At 35.5% G+C, this 21,047-nt stretch overlaps 1 protein-coding gene across 15 annotated transcripts in view; it reads right to left on the minus strand.

Moving 5' to 3' along the window:
- CCDC7 (coiled-coil domain containing 7) overlaps nt 1-21,047 on the minus strand; it is a 481,360-nt gene that overhangs the window by 351,604 nt on the left and 108,709 nt on the right. For 14 of the 15 annotated variants that reach the window (XM_035729112.1, XM_035729115.1, XM_035729117.1 and 11 more), the window contains exons 11-12: nt 12,112-12,142; nt 11,591-11,680 (exon numbers count right to left, since the gene is read on the minus strand). The exons of the other annotated variant lie outside the window; for it this stretch is intronic. In XM_035729112.1, the coding sequence (XP_035585005.1) occupies nt 11,591-11,680; nt 12,112-12,142 (121 nt within the window). The remainder of the gene's footprint in view (nt 1-11,590; nt 11,681-12,111; nt 12,143-21,047) is intronic. 15 annotated transcript variants of the gene reach the window in all.

The following is a 21,047-nucleotide window of genomic DNA, read 5'->3' on the forward strand; positions in this document are numbered from 1 at the left end:
TTACCTGGAAGTGGGATGCTATTGTAACATATAACTAAAAATGTAGAAGTGGCTTCAAGAATTGGGCAGTAGGCAGAAACTGAAAGAATTCTATGGAGCATGAAAAAAATATTTAGCAAATTATGAAAAGAAGAAAAATACTTTAACCTAATAAATGATATTGAGAGAGAGAAAAAGAGGCAGGCACAGGCATGCTGATTGACCACAGAAACAAGTAGACATTCCCTTTAAAATCAGGAACAAATGAAAAATACCCACTCTCATCATGTTTATTCAGTATCATTCTAGAGGTCAGTATCATTCCAGTGCAGCAAGACAAAAAAGAAAAATAGCATTACAAATTGGAAAGCAAGAAAATTTAGGCTATTATTATTCACACATACTTTGACTTTGCAAGTAGGAAATAAAAAGCTAATCATTATGACAATGTAGGTAGGTTTCAGGATGCAAAATTCAATACACAAAAATTTATTACACTTCTCTAACAATAGTTTAAAAATATCTTTAAAAAGACAGCAATTAAAATAGCATAAAAATATGAAACATCTAAGATTAACAAAATGAATGAGCTTTATGAAGAAAATCACAACATTGTAAGCATTAAAAAACCCTTCAAAATGGAGACATTTTATATTTATAAAAAAATAGGTATATCTTGATAGCCTAGATGTAAATCTCTACAACTTGATGTACAGATTCAGTGCAATTGTAGAATTTGACACGTTAACTCTAAAATTTATACGGAAGTGCAAAGACCAAAAAATAAATAAATTCTTATAAATAACAAGGTGGGTTGACTTGTCCTACAAAATATCAGGACCTATTCTAAATCTCTAGTCATTAAGGATCCCAGGCATTAGCATAGAACTAGACAAGACCAATGGAACAGAATAGAAAGCAGAAACAAGTCTTCTTTAAGCAGTGACATTTTCCAGAAACAGCATACCAAAACATACACACCTAGTAGATCCCATTTAGGAAGCTATAATAGAAAGCCAGGTGTTAGCAGAAATGAAATCAATAAGGAGACAGCAAACTGTAGGTCAAATGTGCCTTGTGGCCTTTTTTGTAAATAATTAAGTTTTATTGCAACATAGCCATGCTCATTCATTTATAACTATTTTCATACTATAGAAGCAGACTTAAGTTGCAACATAGGCTGTATGGCCTACAAAACCTAAAATACTTATCTAGCCCATTACAGTAAATGTTTGCTGATATCTGGAATAACAAAATGGTTAATTTAGTAATTAGGGAAACACTACCAAGTTATAGTAGACACAGGATATTTGTGCCCAGTATCCTTTTTATCTTTTGTTAAGAAAGAGCACCACATTTTAAGGTGGGTTCTGCACCTCCCCCATCTCAAACTGTCCTGGTGACATTTGACCTAAGCAAAGTCAATCAGATCCAATCACCTAAAATATGACTATTATGGAAGGGAAGCAGTTGGAGCTGAGTAATTCCAGAGTCAGTATCCAAAGAGATGGGGGGTGGGGAAATAGCCATAAGCTCCCTCTCTAAAAATTCTCTGAAAGGACAGAAGTAGTGGCTGTCCATGAACTATTATTTTGACTCCAAGAGTTGTCCTGGTTCTATCCCTCACCAAATATATTGTTCAGTTTTCCTTCAATTCTTTGAATTACCCTAATATCCATCCAATAAGTCTCTTGCTTTATGTGGGTTCAGTTTCTCCCGCTTGCAAAAAAAGTAAATAAAACCTTTAAGTGACATCTGGGAAACTACTGATTAAGATTTGGCACACAAGGATAGGAATCAAATGTAGCTTTTATTAAAATTTGTTGAATACACATAAATAGACAATTTTCCAAAGAAGACACACAAATGGCCAATAGACACATGAAAAGATAATTATATTCACTCATCATCAGGAAAATGCAAATCAAAACCACAATGAGATATCACCTCACACATGTAAGAATGGCTAAAATAAAAAACACAATAACAAGTGTTGGTGAGGATGTAGAGAAAAATGTATCCTTGTGCAAACTGGTGCAGCCACTGTGGAAAACAGTATGGAGGTTCCTTAAAAAATTAAAAATAGAACTACCTTATAATCCAGTAATTACACTACTGAGTATTTAAACAAAGACTATAAAAACACTAATTCGAAAGATTGGATGTACCCCTATGTTTATTGCAGCATTATTTACAACAGCCAAACTATGGAAACAGCCCAAGTGTCCATCAGGAGATGAAAGGATAAGGAAGATACAGTATACATATACAATGGAATATTACTCAGCCATAAAAAAGAACGAAGTCTTGCCATTTACAACAACATGGATGGATCTAGAGTGTATTATGTTAAGTGAAATAAGTCAAAGGCAAATACCAAATGTTTTCACTTATCTGTAGAATCTAAAGAACAAAACAAACAAGAAAAACTGAAACAAACCCATTAATACAGAGAACAAACTGGTGGTTGCCAGATGGGAGAGAGGTAGGAGGATGGGCAAAATGGGTAAAGATGAATGAGAGGTACAGGTTTCCAGTTAAGGAATGAACAAGTCACAGGAATAAAAGGTACAACCTAGGGAATATAGTCAATAGTATTATACTGTGTTGTATGGTGAGAGATGGTAACTACACTTGTGAGCATAGTATAACATATAAAGTTATTGAATCATTATGTTGTGCAACTGAAACTAATGAAACATTGTGTGTCAACTATACCTCAATTTAAAAAGTTGGTTGTCTACAAAAATTAAATTATTAAGAGAGATAATTAAGTTAGGAAAATAAGCCTCCTTTGGAAGAAAACTGATATATTTGTTATTCAAAATCTTGAACTTGACATAATTCTATAGCCATTATTCTCTTCCTACCATCCTATCACACCAATACTCTTCTCTGAAGAAATACTATCTCTCAAGATCTCTTCATCACTACTTTGTGTGGATATATTACTACTATACATGGAGTAATGCTCCTTCCACATTTCTCCTTCACATTTCCACACAATGATCAGAAATTCTACAAGTAATTTCCAATGAAAGAAGTTAAGAGCAGTCATTCACTGATTACAACTCACATAGTAAAGTATTAGAAATGTAACCACTGAACTTTAATATATTTTATTTTCAAGTTTTCATTTACATTTCAGTTAGTTAACATATAATGTAATATTAGTTCCAGGTGTAGAATTTAGTGATCCATCACTTACATACAATACCTAGTGTTCATCATGACAAGTGCCCTACTTAACACCCATCACCCATTAACCCAGTTGAAGAGTGAAGCAGTAATGATGTGCAGGAATGGAGACAAAAATGAATAAGAGGTATAATCTATCAACAAGCACCAAAGTTTCTATAAATCAAACAAGAAAACCATGTTGTATCACAGACGATATATAAAAGAGGCCCATACAAAAATCATTGCTCTACAGAGCAGAATAATTGTGGTTTAGAGACATAAAACCTATAGAACAAAAGAAAGCAAAATCAGAAACTGTGGCAACATCCCCAAGTCATCTAAAAAACTCCCAAGTTTTTTGAATGTGGATCTAACGCACAACTAAAGTGTTGCAAAATTCCTACACTTGGCCAGACTATTCAATTATTTAATATGATAATTTACTACTTTATATCTATTTATTTACTTATTTTTTAATTTTCTATTCCTACTTGGAACTATACCTAAATGAAATTATTCCTAACTGAACATATGTGACAGCCTTGATCTTATATTGAACACTTGTGTAGGATCACTGCTTCTCTAACTGACTAAGTAGCAAATTTACTGGGCCTCCTTCTGCTTCCTCCTCTACTAAGGAAGAAATATCAAGAAATCAACATTAATTAATTCAAGAGTACTTTATTTTATGTTGACCTTACATTGAAACACAGTTTATAAATTTAAAAGGTTAATAAAAATTTGTTTCTAAACCATTTGATGTTGTCTATACTTTGACTTTTGTAAGCCATTTAAAAATAGCAAAGGAGAAAAAAAGGAGACAAATTTTATCCTTAGTATTTCTATTCACTCTGCTTGGTATAGTGAATCTGTACACATACATTACATAACTGCAAATACAATAAAATGTTTTTAAGATATATTTGAGGAGGTGGGAGAGAAGATGGCAGAAGAGTAGGAGGACCCCAGACTCGTCTCATCCCACAAACACTACTAGATAACTATCAAATCATTCTAAATACCACAGAAATTATCCTGAAGGCTAACAGAACAAACTCCACAATAGGAGAAAGAAGCCACATCAAAGAAGTTATGAAGTAGGGAGACATGGTTTGGGGGAGAAACATGATGAGGGAGCAGAAGGCTAGCTGAGGACAAAGCAGAAGCAGGCACCCTACACGGCAGCCCCCCCCATGTGATATGTGTGACATTCCTCAGGCACTCCTGGTTGCCCTAAAGCTAAGGAAAGGAAAAACAAATAGTTAAATAATAGAGATCACAGTCCTGTAGGACAGGAGTCTCCCTCAGTTTACAAATGTCCTAGTGATTTACAAGGAAGAAGCCTTCTTATCAATAGCCTAACTTCCAGAGACCCATAACTCAGTTTCCTGAAGCCCCAACATCACCCTCCCCTCCATAAAATTGAGGGAGGCTGAAGCAGAAGGAAATGTAAATAAAATTCAATTTCTTTTAAACCTACAGCCCATTGATAAGGATGTGTGATAGGAGGAATATAACATTCCTCCAGGAAGCTCCCAACTATCTTACTGGAAGGAAAAACAACCTTAACTGGACAAATAGCAAACCTCCAGTATCCTGTGTGTCTTCTTTAATACATGAAAGTTCTTTCAAAACCTCCCTTTTCCTTACCTTCCCCCACCCCATAGTATATAATCACCACCCCTCACAACCCCACTGCAGCTCTTTCTGTCCATGGGTCCTGTTCCCATGCTTTAATGAAATCACTTTTTTTGCACCAAAGACATCTCAAGAATTCTTTCTTGACCAGCCTCAAACCCTAAAGTCTTTCCTACATCAAAACAGACTTTTGGTGCTGTGGAGGAAAGGGAGCTGTGGTCATAGAGAAAGGCAAGTGAGAGAGAAGCACATAGGGTAACGCACAAGGAAAACATTTCCCCAAAGCCATTGGATGGGAAAACAAGAGGGGTGGATTTTCATGAGCTCATGCAACAGATAGGGCTTAAAGACTGGAGTTTGAAAAGTCACCAGGAATGGCTGGTATACACCCCAGAGGGCACTGCCCTACTCCTGGAGAAAAGGCAGGTAAATGACCCAGGGACAGATGGTGTGGAAACAGCAATCTGAAGAATGCCTGGGGGCAGCATTTACAGTGATGCCTCTCTGGGAACAAAGGAGTTGGTGGGTATCATTTCTCTCCCCCACCCCTCAGCATAAACATAGAGTCACCTGAGGTAAGCAGCACAGCACCAACACTAGCTGCCTAACCTGCTTACACCAAGTACTATACCCCTGCACTCTGGCAGTACTGCCCTTTTCCATCAAGCCTGCCTCACTCCCAGCAGAGCAGGCCACTCCCCCAGAAGACCAGCAGAAACCCCTGCCCATAGCACATCTCCCAGCAAGAGAGTTTGGCAGGGTTTCAGTTCTAGTGGTAGTATCAAGTGTCATTTAACAAACAGACCAGAGCAAGCCTTGTTAAAATTCACCACATTTTGGCCAAGGACAAAACACTGCCAACTGCAGGTGAGGACAGCCTCTTCAGATGACTGGCCTGAAGGATAGAGCAGCCAAAATACAGCAGCAAAGTGCAAGCAGCACACACCAGAGACCTCCCTGGAAGTGCCAGGCCCTGGGCACTATAAGATCTTTTCTTCATAAAGCCATTATCTCTCAGGAGCAGGAAACGTAACTGGCTTTTCTAACACAGAGAAAGCAGAGACTTAAACAAAATACCAAGACAGAGGAATTCATCCCAATGAAAGAACAAGATAAGGTCATGGCCAGAGATCTAAGTGAAACAGATATATGTAATATGCCTGATGGAGAATTTAAAACAACAGTCAAGGATACTCACTGGGCTTGAGATAAGAATGGAAGAATTCATGGAGGCCCTTAACCCAGAGATAAGAGTTAAAAAGAAATCATTCAGAAATGAAAAATGCAATAACCAAGATTAGAAACAGACTGGATGTAATGAATACAAGGCTCAAAGAAGCAGAACAAATAAGTGATACAGAAGATAAAATAATGGAAAATAATGAAGCTGACAAAAGAGAGAAAGAAGAATTATGGAACATGAGAACAGACTTAGGGAACTCAGTGACTCCACCAAACATAATAACATTCATATTATGGGAGTCCCAGAAGAAGAAGAGAGAGAAAAGAAGGCAGAAAATATATTTGAGGAAATAATAGCTGAAAACATCCCTAATCTGGGGAAGGAAACACAAATCCAGATCCATGAGGCACAGAGAACTCCCATCAAAATCAACAAAAGTAGGCCAACAACACCAAGACATGTTGTAATTAAATTTGCAAAATATAGCGATAAAGAAAAACAACCTTAAAAAAGCAGCAAGACAGGGATGCCTGGGTGGCTCAGTCATTAGGCGTCTGCCTTTGGCTTGGGTCGTGATCCCAGGGTTCTGGGATCAAGGCCCGCATCAGGCTCTCTGCTCAGTGGGAAGCCTGCTTCTCCCTCTCCCACTTCCTCTGCTTGTGTTCCTTCTCTCGCTGTCTCTCTCTCTCTCTCTCTCTCTCTCTCTGTCAAATAAATAAATAAATAAATCTTAAAAAAAAAAGGCAGAAAGACAAAAGTCCCTAACTTACAAGGGAAGACCCATAGAGCAAGCAGGATATTTTTCAAAAGAAACTTGGCAAGCCAGAAGAGAGTGGCATGATATACTCTAAGTACTGAATGGGAAAAATCTGCAGCCAGAATATTCTATCCAGCAAGGTTATCATTCAAAATGGAAGGAGAGATAAAGAGTTTCCCAGAGAAACAAAAACCAAAGGAGCTCATAACCACTAAACCAGCCCTTCAAGAAATATTAAAGGGGACTCTTTGAGTGGGAAAATCTCCAGAAACACCAACTTTACAGATAATACAATAACACTAAATTCATATCAACAATTACTCTGAATAGACATAGACTAAACACTCCAATCAAAAGACAAAGGGTGTCAGAATGGATATAAAAACAAGATTCATCTATATGCTGCCTACAAGAGACTCATTTTAGAACTAAAGACACCTGCAGATTGAAAGTGAGGGGATGGAGAAATACTTACCATGCAAATGGAGGTCGAAAGAAAGCTGGAGTAGCAATATTTATGAGACAAATTAGATTTTAAACCAAAGACTGTAACAAGAGATGAAGAAGGAAATAATAAAGGAGACTATCCAACAAGAAGATCTAACAATTGTAAATATTTATGCCCCCAAGATGTGAGCACCCAAATATATAAAATAATTAGTATCAAACATAAAGGAACTAATTGATAATAATACAATATAATAGGGAACTTTAACACCCCATTTACATCAATGGACAGATCATCTAAGCAGAAAATCAACAAGGAAACAATGGCTTTGAATGACATACTAGACCAGATGGACTTAAGTTATATTCAGAACATTCCATCCCAAAGCAGTAAAGTACACATTCTTTTTGAGTGTACATGGGACATTCTCCAGAATAGATCACATACTAGGTCACAAATCAGGCCTCAACAAGTACAAAAAGATTGAGATCATACCATGCATATCTTCTAACTACAATGCTATAAAACTTGAAGGCAATGACAAGAAAAAATTTGGAAAGACCACAAATACATGGAGGTTAAACAATATGCTCCTAAACGATGAATGGGTCAACCAGGAAATCAAGAAGAAATAAAAAAAATTTGTGGAAACAAAAGAAAATGAAAACACAATGGTCCAAAACATTTGGGATGCAGCCAAAGTGGTCCTAAGAGAGAAGTATATAATAATACAGGCCTACTTCAAGAAGCAAGAAAAATCTCAAATAAACAAACTAACCTTACACCTAAACAAGCTAGAAAAAGAACAACAAATGAAGCCTAAAGCCAGCAGAAGGAGGGAAATAATAAAGATTAGAGCAGAAACAAATGCTATAGAAACTAAAAAAAACAACAGAACAGATCATTGAAACCAGGAGGTGGTTCTTTGAAAAATTTAATAAAATTGATAAACCCCTAGCCAAACTTATGAAAAAGAAAAGAGAAAGGACCCAAATAAATAAAATCACAAATGAGAGGAGAAATAATCACCACCACCACAAAAATACAAACAATTATAAGGGAATATTATGAAAAACTGTATGCCAATAAGCCTGGAAGAAACGAATAAATTCCTAAAAATGTATAAACATACAAACTACCAAAATTGAAACAGAAAGAAATATAAGATTGAACAAACCAATGACCAGCAAAGAAATTGAATCAGTAATAAAAAATCTCCCAAGAAATAAAAGTCCAGGGCCAGATGGCTTCAAATACAAATTCTACCAAACATTTAAAGAAGAGTTAATACCTATTCTTCTCAAATTATTCTAAAAATTGAAAAGGAAGGAAAAATTCCAAATTAATTCTATGAGGTCAGCATTACCCTGGTACCAAAACTAGATAAAGACTCCAATAACAAAGAAAACTGCAGGCCAGTATCCCTGATGAACAAGGATACAAAAATTCTCAATAAAATACTAACAAACAAAATCCAATAGCACATTAAAAAATCATTCACCAAAATCAAGGGGATTTATTCCTGGGCTGCAAGCGTGGTTCAATATTCACAAATTAATCAATGTGATACAGCACATTAACAAAAGAAAGGATAAAACATATGATCCTTTAAATAAATGCAGAAAAAGTATTTGACAAAGTACAACATCCATTCTAAAAACCCTCAACAAAGTAGGGATAGAGGGAACATACCTCAACATCATAAAAGCCATATATGAAAAACCCACAGCTAATATCATCCTTAATGGGGAAAAATGAGAGCTTTTCTTCTACAGTCAGTAACAGAACCGGGATGTCCACTCTCACCACTGTTATTTCACATAGTACTGGAAATCCTAGCTACAGAAATCAGACAACAAAAAGAAATAAAACTATCCAAATCAGCAAGGAAGAAATCACATTTCACTATTGACAGATGACATGATACTCTATATAGAAAATCCAAAGACTACAGCAAAAAAAATGCTAGAACTGATACACGAATTCAGTAAAGTTTCAGGATACAAAATCAACATACAGAAATCTGTTGCATTTCTACACACCAGTAATGAAGCAGCAGAAAGAGAAATCAAGGAATCAATCCAATTTGCAACTGCATCAAAAACCATAAGATACCTAGGAATAAACCTAACCAAAGAGGTAAGAGATCTATACTCCAAAAACTAAAACACTGATGAAAGAAATTGACCATGACACAAAGAAATGGAAAGACATGCCATGCTCATGGATAGGAAGAACACTGTTAAAATGTCTGTATTACCCAAATTCTACACATTTAATGCAATTCCTATCAAAACACCAATAGTATTTTTCACAGAGCTAAAACAAACAATCCTAAAACTTGTATGGAACCACAAAAGATTCCAAATAGCCAAAGCAACCTTGAAAAAGAAAAGTAAAGCTGGAGGCATCACAATTCCAGACTTCAAGTTATATTACAAAGCTGTAGTGATCAAGACAGTACGGTACTGGCTCAAAAACAGGCAAATAGATGAATGGCACAGAATAGAAAACCCAGAGATGGACCCAAAACTACACACATTCAATTAATCTTCAACAAAGCAGGAAAGAATGTCCAATGGAAAAAAGACAGTCTTCTCAACAAATGGTGTTGGGAAAACTGGACAGCCACATACAAAAGAATGAAACTGGAGTACTTTCTTACACCACACACAAAAATAGACTCCAAATGGTTGAAAGACCTAAATGTGAGACAGGAGTCCATCAAAATCCTAGAGGAGAACACAGGCAATAACCTCTTTGACCTCAGCCACAGCAACTTCTTACTAGGTATATCTCCTGAAGCAAGAGAAACAAAAGCAAAAATAAACTATTGGGACATCAAAATAAAAAGCCTCTGCACAGAGAAGGAAACAACAAAACTAAAAAGTAATCTTTGGAATGGGAGAAGATAGTTTCAAACAACATATCTGATGAGGGGTTTAGTATCCAAAAAAATATAAAGAAAATATAAAACTCAAAACCCAAAATACAAATAATCCAGTTAACAAATGGGCAGAAGACATGAATAGATATTTTTCCAAAGAAGATATCCAGATGGCCAACAGACACATAAAAACATGCTCAACATCACTCATCATCAGGGAAATGCAAATCAAAACTACAATGCGATATCACCACGCATGTGTCAGAGTAGCTAAAATTAACAACTGAGGAAACAACAGGTGTTGGCAGGATATGGAGAAAGGGGAACACTCTTGCACTGTTGATAGGAATGCAAATTGGTATAGCCACTCTGGAAAACAGTATGGAGGTTCCTTAGAAAGTTAAAAATAGAACTACCCTACTATCCAGCAATTGCACTACTAGGCATTTACCCAAAAATACAAAAATAATAATTCAAAGGGATACATGTACCCAGATTATCAACCAACAGCCAAATTATGGAAAGAGCCCAAATGTCCATTGACTGTTGAATGGATAAAAAAGACATGATGTGTAAACACACACACACACACATACATACATACAAACATACATACATACGGACATACACACATACACACAATGGAATATTACTCAGCCATGAAAAAGAATGAATTCCAGCCATTTGCAATGACATGGATGGAACTAGAGAATATTATGCTAAGCAAAATAAGTCAGAGAGGGGCACCTGGATGGCTCAGTCGGTTAAACATATGCCTTCAGCTCAGGTCATGATCCCAGGGTCCTGAGATTGAGCCCCACATAGTTAACCCCATATCGAGCCTGTTTCTCCCTCTCCCTCTGCTTGTGCTCTCTCACTCTCTCTCTCAAATAAATAAATAAAATCTTTAAAAACAATAAGAGAAAGACAAATACCATATGATTTCACTCATACGTGGAATTTAGGAAACAAAACAAACGATCATAGGGGAAAAAAAGAGGAAAACCAAGAAACAGACTCAGCTATAGTGAACAAATGGAGGGTTACCAGTAAGGAGGTGGGTGCGGGAATGGGTTAAGCAGGTGATGGAGATTAAGGAGTGCACTTATTATGATGAGCACTGGGTGTTGTATGTAAGGGTTGAATCAGTAAATTGTATACCTGAAGCTAATATTAATACACTATATGTTAACTGGAATTTTTTAAGACTTAAAAAGAAATAAAATATATTTGAAAACTCTAATTTATTGAAATTTTAATAAATAAATATTTGGCCTAGAAATGTCTTTTGGAATGTTTAAATTTTATGTCCATTTTTTCGTAGCATTTTTTTGGGTTTAATAGCTAATATGGTAATTTGGAAAATAGCATTATTTTATTTTTTTAAAGCACAGCTATTAACTATTATTAATATCAAAAACATATTATAAAACATTTAAATATATCTTTAATTTCTATCCTACAATAATAAGGTTTTTTAGGTATTCTACCATTTTTAGACACTAAAATTGAACTAACCTCAGTATTCTTCAGCTTTAGTAATTCATTTTCCAGCCTCAATTTCTCCTCTAATAAGACTTGAAAATCACTTTCCATTTGTTTGAATTTCTAAAAACAGATATTATAATTTTAGTAATAATGAAAAGCATATATTTCAATATAGAGAAATTATTTGGGCACTTAATTATTAAAGTAAGAAATTCTTCATTAACTCATGAAAATATGAACCATTGGTATTAATCTGCATAATGAATGATAATTGGGGCTGAAAGAGTCAAACAAACCAGAAGTACAATGAATAGAAATTTAGAAGACTATACGGTATTATAGTTCAATATTTCAGAAGTGAAGGGTTTTTGAGTGATAATAAGGTCTAGTAAAGTCAAAAAAGACAAAGCTTCCCAGTGCACGTGTGCATAGAAATTTCTTGAATAAAGTGAGGAAGTATTGAATCTTTAAGATTATTCATCCTGACAATCTCTAGAATCTAACATTATCGAGGGCAAAGTGTAATTTCAAACTGAGAGTGCTATACTTACAGCCTCTAACAAACCCTGATCACTCACAGCTCTGAAAAACAAACCAAAAATATCTATAATCTGTTATCCTTTTACATTTTTATTTTTACTTATATAACATACTTACATATTTTCTTTGAAAAAAATTAATAATACAAACAAGCTTAAAGTACACTTTGACTACCATTCCAAAAATCCAATTCTCTCTCTAGAGATATTATCAGATTGTTGTGTATCTTTTCAGAACTTGCTTGATGCATTCATAAAATTGTACATGTACCTATTCGATTCTATAATTTTTGCTAGTGGGTTAGATGACTGTTTTGTTTTCTTTTTCACATAAATGGCATCAATGTATATATCATCCTAAACTTATTATTTTCACTTAACCCAATGTCTGAGATCTATTTATGTTAATAAATACAGATATATTTCACTCCTTTTAAGTACCACTTCTTATTCCATAGCAGGATTTGGCAAACTTTTTCTTTTAAGAGCCAGATAGGAAATATTTTAGATTTTGCAGGTCAGATGATCGATCGGTCAGTACCCAGTTCTGTAAAAGCAGCTATAGATGATAGGTAAATGAATGGGTCTGGCTAGATTTAACTTGGGGGCTGCAGTTTGCTGAACACTGCTCTGAGGTATGAGTAAACTATATTTTTGATAAAAGAGTTATTTATTATAATCCAAATTTTTTAAGCTTTAAGATATAATTAACATAACATCCAATTCATTTATTTAAAATATACAATTCAATGGGTTTTAATATATTCACCAAGTTGAGCATCTATTTTCACTATTAAATTTTAGAACATTTTAATTACCACAAAAAGAAACCCTGTACCCATTAACAGTCACTCCCCATTCTTCCCAGCACTGCCTCAACACTGGCAGACACTAATCTACTTTTTGTCTCTAGAGATTTGCCTATCCTGGATATTTCATTTAAATAAAAATATATTTTCTTATTTTATTATTGAAAGCTCTTTAGCATAATGTTTTCAAGGTTCATCCATGTTGTAGCATATATCAGTGTTGTGTTCCTTTTAACTGCCAAATATTATTCCATTGTACAGGTGTATACATTTTATTTATCCATTCATCAGTTTATGGGCATTTATATTGTTTCCATTTGGGGCTATTATGTATAATGCTACTATGAATATCCATGTACAAGTTTTGGCTTATATATGTTTTCGATCACTCAGGTATAAACCCAGGAATAGAATTTCTGGGTCATATGTTGACTTTGTATTTAACATTTTGAAGAACTGACAAACTCGTTTCCATAGCAGACACACCACTTCAATTCCACCAGCAATGTATGAGGGTCCCAATTCCTCTGCATCCTTGACAACAATTGTTGTTGTCATCTTTTTTTTTCTTATAGCCATCCTAATGGGTGTGAAGTGGTATATCACTGCAGTTTTGATTTGAAATTCCCTAATTATAATGATATTGAATATCATTTCATGTGCTTATTGACCATTGGTATATCTTGCTTCAGAAAATGTCTATTCAGATAATTTGCCCATTTTTAATTTGGGTTATTTATCTTTTTATTATTGAGGCATAAGAGTTCTTTATATATTCTAGATACAAGTCCCTTATCAAATATATGATTTGTGAATAGTTCTTTCATTCTGAGTTACTTTTCACACTCTTGATTTATCATTTGCAGTACAAAAGTTTTTAATTTTATGAAAGTTGACTTATCTATTTTCTTTTCTTTTGTTGGTTGTGCTTTTGGTGTCCTATTTAAGAAGCTATTACCTTACTCAAGGTCACAAAGATTTATTCCTATGTTCCTTCTAAAAGGTTTATAGTTCTAGCTCTTAAATTTAGGTCTTTCATAATTTTTGAGTTAGTTCTATTGGATAGCATGAAGAAAGGATGCAACTTCATTCTTTTGCATATGGAGATCCAGTTGTCAAAATATCAGTTATTAAAAAGACTATTCTTTCCACAAATGATATATCCAATAAAAGGTTAATATCCAAAATATATAAAAAATTTACAGAAGTCAACACCAAAAAAAAACCACAATCTGATTTTTAAATGGGCAAAGGACATGAATAGACATTGTTCCAAAGACATACACATAGCAAACAGACAAATGAAAAGATACTCAAGATCACTAATCATTGGGGAAATGCAAATCAAAACCATGATAAGATATCAACTCCCACCTCCTATAATGGCTAAAATAAAAAACACAAGAAATAAGCGTTGGTGAGGATGTGGAGAAAAAGAAACACTTGTGCACTTTTGGTGGGAATACAAAGTGTTGCAGTCGCTGTGGAAAACAGTATGGAGGTTCCTTAAAAAAAAAAAAACAATAGCACTACCTTACAAATCCAGTAATCACACTACTGGGAATTTAACCAAAGAATACAAGAACACTAAATTGAAAGGATAGATGCACCCCTATGTTTATTGCAGCACTATTTACAATAGCCAAACTATGGGAGCAGCCAAAGTGTCCATCAATAGATGAATTGATAAAGAAGATATATAGATATAGATAGATATACACAAACATTCAATGGAGTATTTATTCAGCCATATGAAGAATGAAATGTTGCTACTTGCAACAACATGGATCTAGAGGGTACAATGCTAACGAAAATATGTCAGAGAAAGACAGATATCGTATGATTTCACACATATGTGGAATTTAAGAAAACAAACAAAGGAAAAAAGGGAGAGGGACAACCCAAGAAACAGACTCCTAAATATAGAGAACAAACTGGTGGTTACCAGAGGAGAGGTGGGTGGGTGGATGGATGAAATAGATAAAGGGGTTTAAGAATACACCAACTAATGTTGTGTATTCTTGTGTATAGAATTGTTGGATCATATTATACACCTCTGAAACTAATATGAGACTATTTTAATTATACTTGAATAAAAAATAAAAAAAATTTTAAAAAGACTATTCTTTTCTCCACTGAATTGTGTTGGCCTCCCTGTTAAAAAAATCAACTGACCATAAATTTAAGGGCTTATTTCTGGACATTCTGTTTTATTCCACTGAAGTATATAGGTCTAATCTTATGCCAGTACCACATTGTCTTGATTACTACAGCCTTGTGTTAAGTTTTAAAATTAGTTAAATGTAAAAAATAATAATCAAAAAATAATTAAATGTGAGTCCTCCAACTTTGTTCTTAAGATTTCTTTGGCTATTCTGGATTCCTTGCATTTGTACATGAATTTTCAGATAAGCTTGTCAGTTCATCAAAAAGAAAGTTGAGATTTTGACAGATTGCATTGATTGCATTGCAGATCTGATTGCAGATCTACAGATTGCATTGAATCTGTAGATCAATTTGAGGAGGACTGCCATTTCAAGATTATTAAACCTAACAGCCCATGAAAATGGAATGTCTATTCATTTAACTAGGTCTTCTTTAAGTTCTTTCAATGTTTTGCAGTTTTCAGTGTACAAGTCTTACACTTCTTTTGTTAAATTCTTTCTTGTTGTCTGTGATGTTATTTTAAATGGAATTGTTTTCTTTATTTCATTTGTGGAATGTTCATCACAGTGTACTAGTTTCTTAAGGTTGCTGTGAAAAAAAAATCACAATCTGGGTAAACAAAATTTATGCTCTTACAGTTCTGGAGACTATAAATCTAAAATTAAGTTGTTAGAGCCATGCTCCCTCTGAAACTTCTAAAGGAGAATCCCTGTTTGCCTCTTCTAGCTTCTAGTAGTCCCTGGTATCCTTTGGATTGTAGTAGCATAAATCCAATCTCTGCCTCCATAACTTCTTCCCTCTTTGTGTACAGTCTTCTCCAATTATTACAAGGATACCAGTCATATTGGAATAAGGACCAATCCTATCCCAGTATGACCTCATCTTAACTAATTACATCTACAATAACCCTATTTGAAAATAAGTTCATTATGAGATACTAGGACTTAGAGCTTCAACATAACTCTTTGGGGAACACAATTCAACCTGTAACAATTAGTGTATAGAAATACAATTGATTTTTATTTATAAATCTTGTATGCAGCAAAATGTGAATTTACTTATTTCTTCATATATATTTTAGTGGATCCCTTAAGATTTTCTGTATACAAGATCATGACATCTAAAAAAGACGTAGTTTTACTTCTTCCTTTCCAATATGAACACCTTTTTTTTATTTTGATATGTTATGTTAATCACCATACATTACATCATTAGTTTTTGATGTAGTGTTCCATATAACACCCAGTGCTCCATTCATTACATGCCCACTTTAATACCCATCACCGGGCTAACCCATCCCTCCACACCCCCCCCCCAGAACCCTCAGTTTGTTTCTCAGAGTCCATAGTCTCTCATGGGTTGTCTCCCCTGAGGGGGCGGAGAGAGAGAGAGGCCTAGAATATATATTAGAGCAAATCATAGCTGAGAACTTCCCTAATCTGGGGAATGAAACAAACATTTGCATCCAAGAGACAGAGGACCCCTCCCAAGATCAAGGAAAACAGACCAATGCCCCGGCATGTAATAGTAAAACTCACAAATCTTAGAACCAAGGAAACCATCTTAAGGGCAGTTAGGGGGAAGAGATTCCTTACATACAGAGGGAGGAACATCAGAATAACGTCAGACTTATCCACAGAGACCTGGCAAGGCAGAAAGGGCTGGCAAGACATATTCAGGGTAGTAACGAGAAGAACATGCAGCCAAGAATACTTTATCCAGCAAGGCTGTCATTTAGAATGGATGGAGAGATGCAGAGCTTCCAAGACTGGCAGAAACTGAAAGAATATGTGACCACTTAACCGGCCCTGCAAGAAATATTAAGGGGGGTTCTATAAAAGGAGAAAGACCCCAAGAGTGATATAGAACAGAAATTTACAGAGACAATCTATAGAAACAAAGACTTCACAGGCAACATGACGACAGTAAATTCATATCTTTCAATAATCACTCTCAATGTGAACAGCCTAAATGCTCCCATAAAATGGTACAGGGTTGCAGATTGGATAAAAAGACAGGACCCATCCATATGCTGTCTACAAGAGACTCATTTTGAACCTAAAGATACACCCAGACTGAAAGTGAAGGGAATGGAGATCCATCTTCCACGCCAATGGACCTCAAAAGAAAGCTGGGGTAGCAATTCCTATGTCAGACAAATTAGATTTTAAGCTAAAGACTGTAGTTAGAGACACAGACAACCCTATATCATTGTTAAGGTGTCCATCCAACAAGAAGATCCAACAATTGTAAATATCAACGCCCCCAAATGGAAGCAGGCAAACACATAAGCTTGGGTTGTGGTCAATCTGGAAACACGTTCAGAGGAATAGGTATTGAGGAGAAAAAAGATGGCGGAGAGGTAGGGAACCCTATTCCAACCAGTCCCTTTCCCTCTAGGAATTCTAGTACTATGTTGAACAATATAGAGTTAAAATAAAGAGTTGATAACCAAAATAGGAGTCATATTGATAACAATATTATTAATTGGAGGAGACCTCAATACTCCACTCTCTGCAATAGACAGATCATCTAAGCAGAAAATCAACAAAGAAACAAGAGCTTTGAATGACACACTGGACCAGATGGACCTCATAGATTTATACAGAACATTCCACCCTAAAAAAACAGAATACTCATTCTCCTTGAGCACACATGGAACTTTCTCCAGAATAGACCACATACTGGGTCACAAATCAGGTCTCAACCAATACCAAAAGACTGAGATTATTCCCTGCCTCTTCTCAGACCATAATGCTTTAAAACTGGAACTCAATCACAAGAAAAAATTTGGAAGAAATTTAAACACTTGGAAGCTAAAGACCACTCAGCTCAAGGATGTTTGGGTCAACCAGGAAATCAAAGAAGTACTTAAACAATTCATGGAAACCAATGAGAATGAAAACACATCAGTCCAAAACCTTTGGGATACTGCAAAGGTGGTCCTAAGGGGGAAATACAGAGCCATCCAAGCCTAACTCAAAAAAAAAAAAAGAAAAGAAAAAGAAAAATCCTGAATTCACCAACTAACTCTACACCTTAAAGAACTAGAGAAAAAGAAACAAACAATGCCTAAGCCATGCATTAGAAGAGACATAATTAAGATTAGAGCAGAGATCAATGAATTAGAAACCAGAAACACAGTAGATGAGATCAATGAAACCAGAAGCTGGTTCTTTAAAAGAATTAATAAGATCAATAAACCACTGGCCAGACTTATCCAAAAGAAAAGAGAAAGGACCCAAATTAATAAAATTATGAATGAAAGGGGAGAGATCACGAGGAACAACAAGGAAATAGAAACAATTATTAGAAATTATTATCAACAACTATATGCCAATAAATTGAGCAACCTGGAAGAAATGGATGCCTTCCTGGAAACATATAAACTACCAAGACTGAAACAGGAAGAAATTCACAACATGAATAATGAGATTAAAGCAGTGATCAAAAACCTCCCCCCCCCAAAAAGAGTCCAGGGCCTGATAGATTCCCTGGGGAAATCTACCAAACATTCAAAGAAGAAGTAATACCTATTCTCCTGAAGCTGTTTCAAAAAATAGAAACAGAAGAAAAGCTTCCAGACTCATTCTATTATGAATAGAGGCCAATATTACCTTAATCCCCAAACCAGGCAAAGACCCCATCAAAAAGGAGAATTTCAGACCAATATCCCTGATGAATATGAATTCCAAAATCCTCAACAAAATCCTAGCTAATAGGATCCAACAATACATTAAAAGAATCATCCACCACAGCCAAGTGGGATTTATACCAGTGATGCAAGGGTGGTTCAACATTCACAAATCAATCATTGTGATAAAACACATTAATAAGAGGAGAGAGAAGAACCATATGGTCCTCTCAATTGATGCAGAAAAAGCATTTGACAAAATACAGCATCCTTTCCTGATTAAAACTCTTCAGAGTATAGGGATAGAGGGAACATTCCTCAAGTTCATAAAAACCATCAATGAAAAACTCACACTGAATATCATCCTCAATGGGGAAAAGCTGAGAGCCTTTCCCTTAAGATCAGAAACACAACAAGGATGCCCACTCTTGCCACTATTGTTCAACACAGTATTAGAAGTCCTAGCAAAAGCAATCAGACAACAAAAAGAAACAAAAGGTATTCAAATTGACAAAGAAAAAGCCAAATTCTCCCTCTTCACAAATGACATGATACTTTATGTGGAAAATCCAAAAGACTCCACTCCCAATTACTAGGACTCATACAGCAACTCAGTAATGTGGCAGATACAAAATCCATGCACAGAAATCAGTTGCTTTCTTATACACTAACAATGCACCTGTAGAAAAAGAAATTAGAGAAATGACTCCATTTACAATAGCACCAAAAACCCTAAGATACCTCGGAATAAACCTAAACAAAGAGGTAAAGGATCTATACTCTAGGAACTACAGAACACTCATGAAAAAAATTGAAGAAGACACAAAAAGATGGAAAAACATTCCATGCTCATGGATCAGAAGAATAAACATTGTTAAAATGTCTATGCTACCCAGAGCAATCTATACCTTCAACACCATCCCGATCAAAATTCCAATGACATTTTTCAAAGTGCTGGAACAAACAATCTTAAAATTTGTATGGAATCAGAAAAGACCCCAAATTGCCAAGGAAATTTTGAAAAAGAAAAACAAAGCTGGGGGCATCACATTGCCTGATTTCAAGCTATATTACAAAGCAGTGATCACCAAGACAGCATGGTACTGGCACAAAAACAGACATATAGACCAATGGAACAGAATAGAGAGCCCAGATATGGACCCTTAACTCTATGGTCAAATAATCTTCGACAAAACAGGAAAAAATATGCAATGGAAAAAAGTCTCTTCAACAAATGGTGCTGGGAAAATTGGAGAGCTATATACAGAAGAATGAAACTCAACCATTCTCTAACACCATACACAAAGATAAACTCAAAATGGATGAAAGACCTCAATGTGAGACAGGAATCCATCAAAATCCTAGAGGAGAACATAGGCAGTAACTTCTTTGACATCGGCCACAGCAACTTCTTTCAAGACACATCTCCAAAGGCTAGTGAAACAAAAGCAAAAATGAACTTTTGAGACTTCATCAAGATAAAAAGCTTCTGCACAGCCAAAGAAACAGCCAACAAAACAAAGAGGCAACCCACAGAATGGGAGAAGATATTTGCAAATGACACTACAAACAAAGGGCTGATTTCCAAGATCTATAAAGAACTTCTCGGGCACCTGGGTGGCTCAGTTGGTTAAGCAACTGCCTTTGGCTCAGGTCATGATCCTGGAGTCCCGGGATCGAGTCCCACATCGGGTTTCCTGCTCAGCAGGGAGTCTGCTTCTCCCTCTGACCCTCTTCCATCTCGTGCTCTCTATCTCTCATTCTCTCTCTCTCAAATAAATAAATAAAATTAAAAAAAAAAGAACTCAAACTCAACACCCAAAAAACAAAAAATCAAGTCCAAAAATGGGCAGAAGACAAGAAAAGCACTTCTCCTAAGAAGACATGCAAATGGCTAACAGACACATGAAAAAATCTTCATCATCATTAGCAATCAGGGAAATTCAAATCAAAACCACATTGAGATACCACCTTACACCAGTCACAATGGCAAAAATTGACAAGGCAAGAAACAGCAAATGTTGGAGAGGTTGTGGGGAATGAGGAACCCTCTTACACTGTTGGTAGAAATGCAAGTTGGTACAGCCACTTTGGAAAACAGTGTGGAAATTCCTTAAAAAATTAAAAATAGAGCTACCCTATGACCCAGCAATTGCACTACTGGGTATTTACCCCAAAGACACAGGTGTAGTGAAAAAGAAGGGCCATATGCACCCCAGTGTTCATAGCAGCAATGTCCACAATAGTTGAACCATGGAAAGAGCCGAGATGCCCTTCAACAGCTGAATGGATTATTCCACATATGTGGTCCATATGTACAATGGAATATTACTCAGCTA

This window comes from Zalophus californianus, chromosome 9 (assembly GCF_009762305.2).
Source record: "Zalophus californianus isolate mZalCal1 chromosome 9, mZalCal1.pri.v2, whole genome shotgun sequence".
NCBI lineage: Eukaryota > Metazoa > Chordata > Mammalia > Carnivora > Otariidae > Zalophus > Zalophus californianus.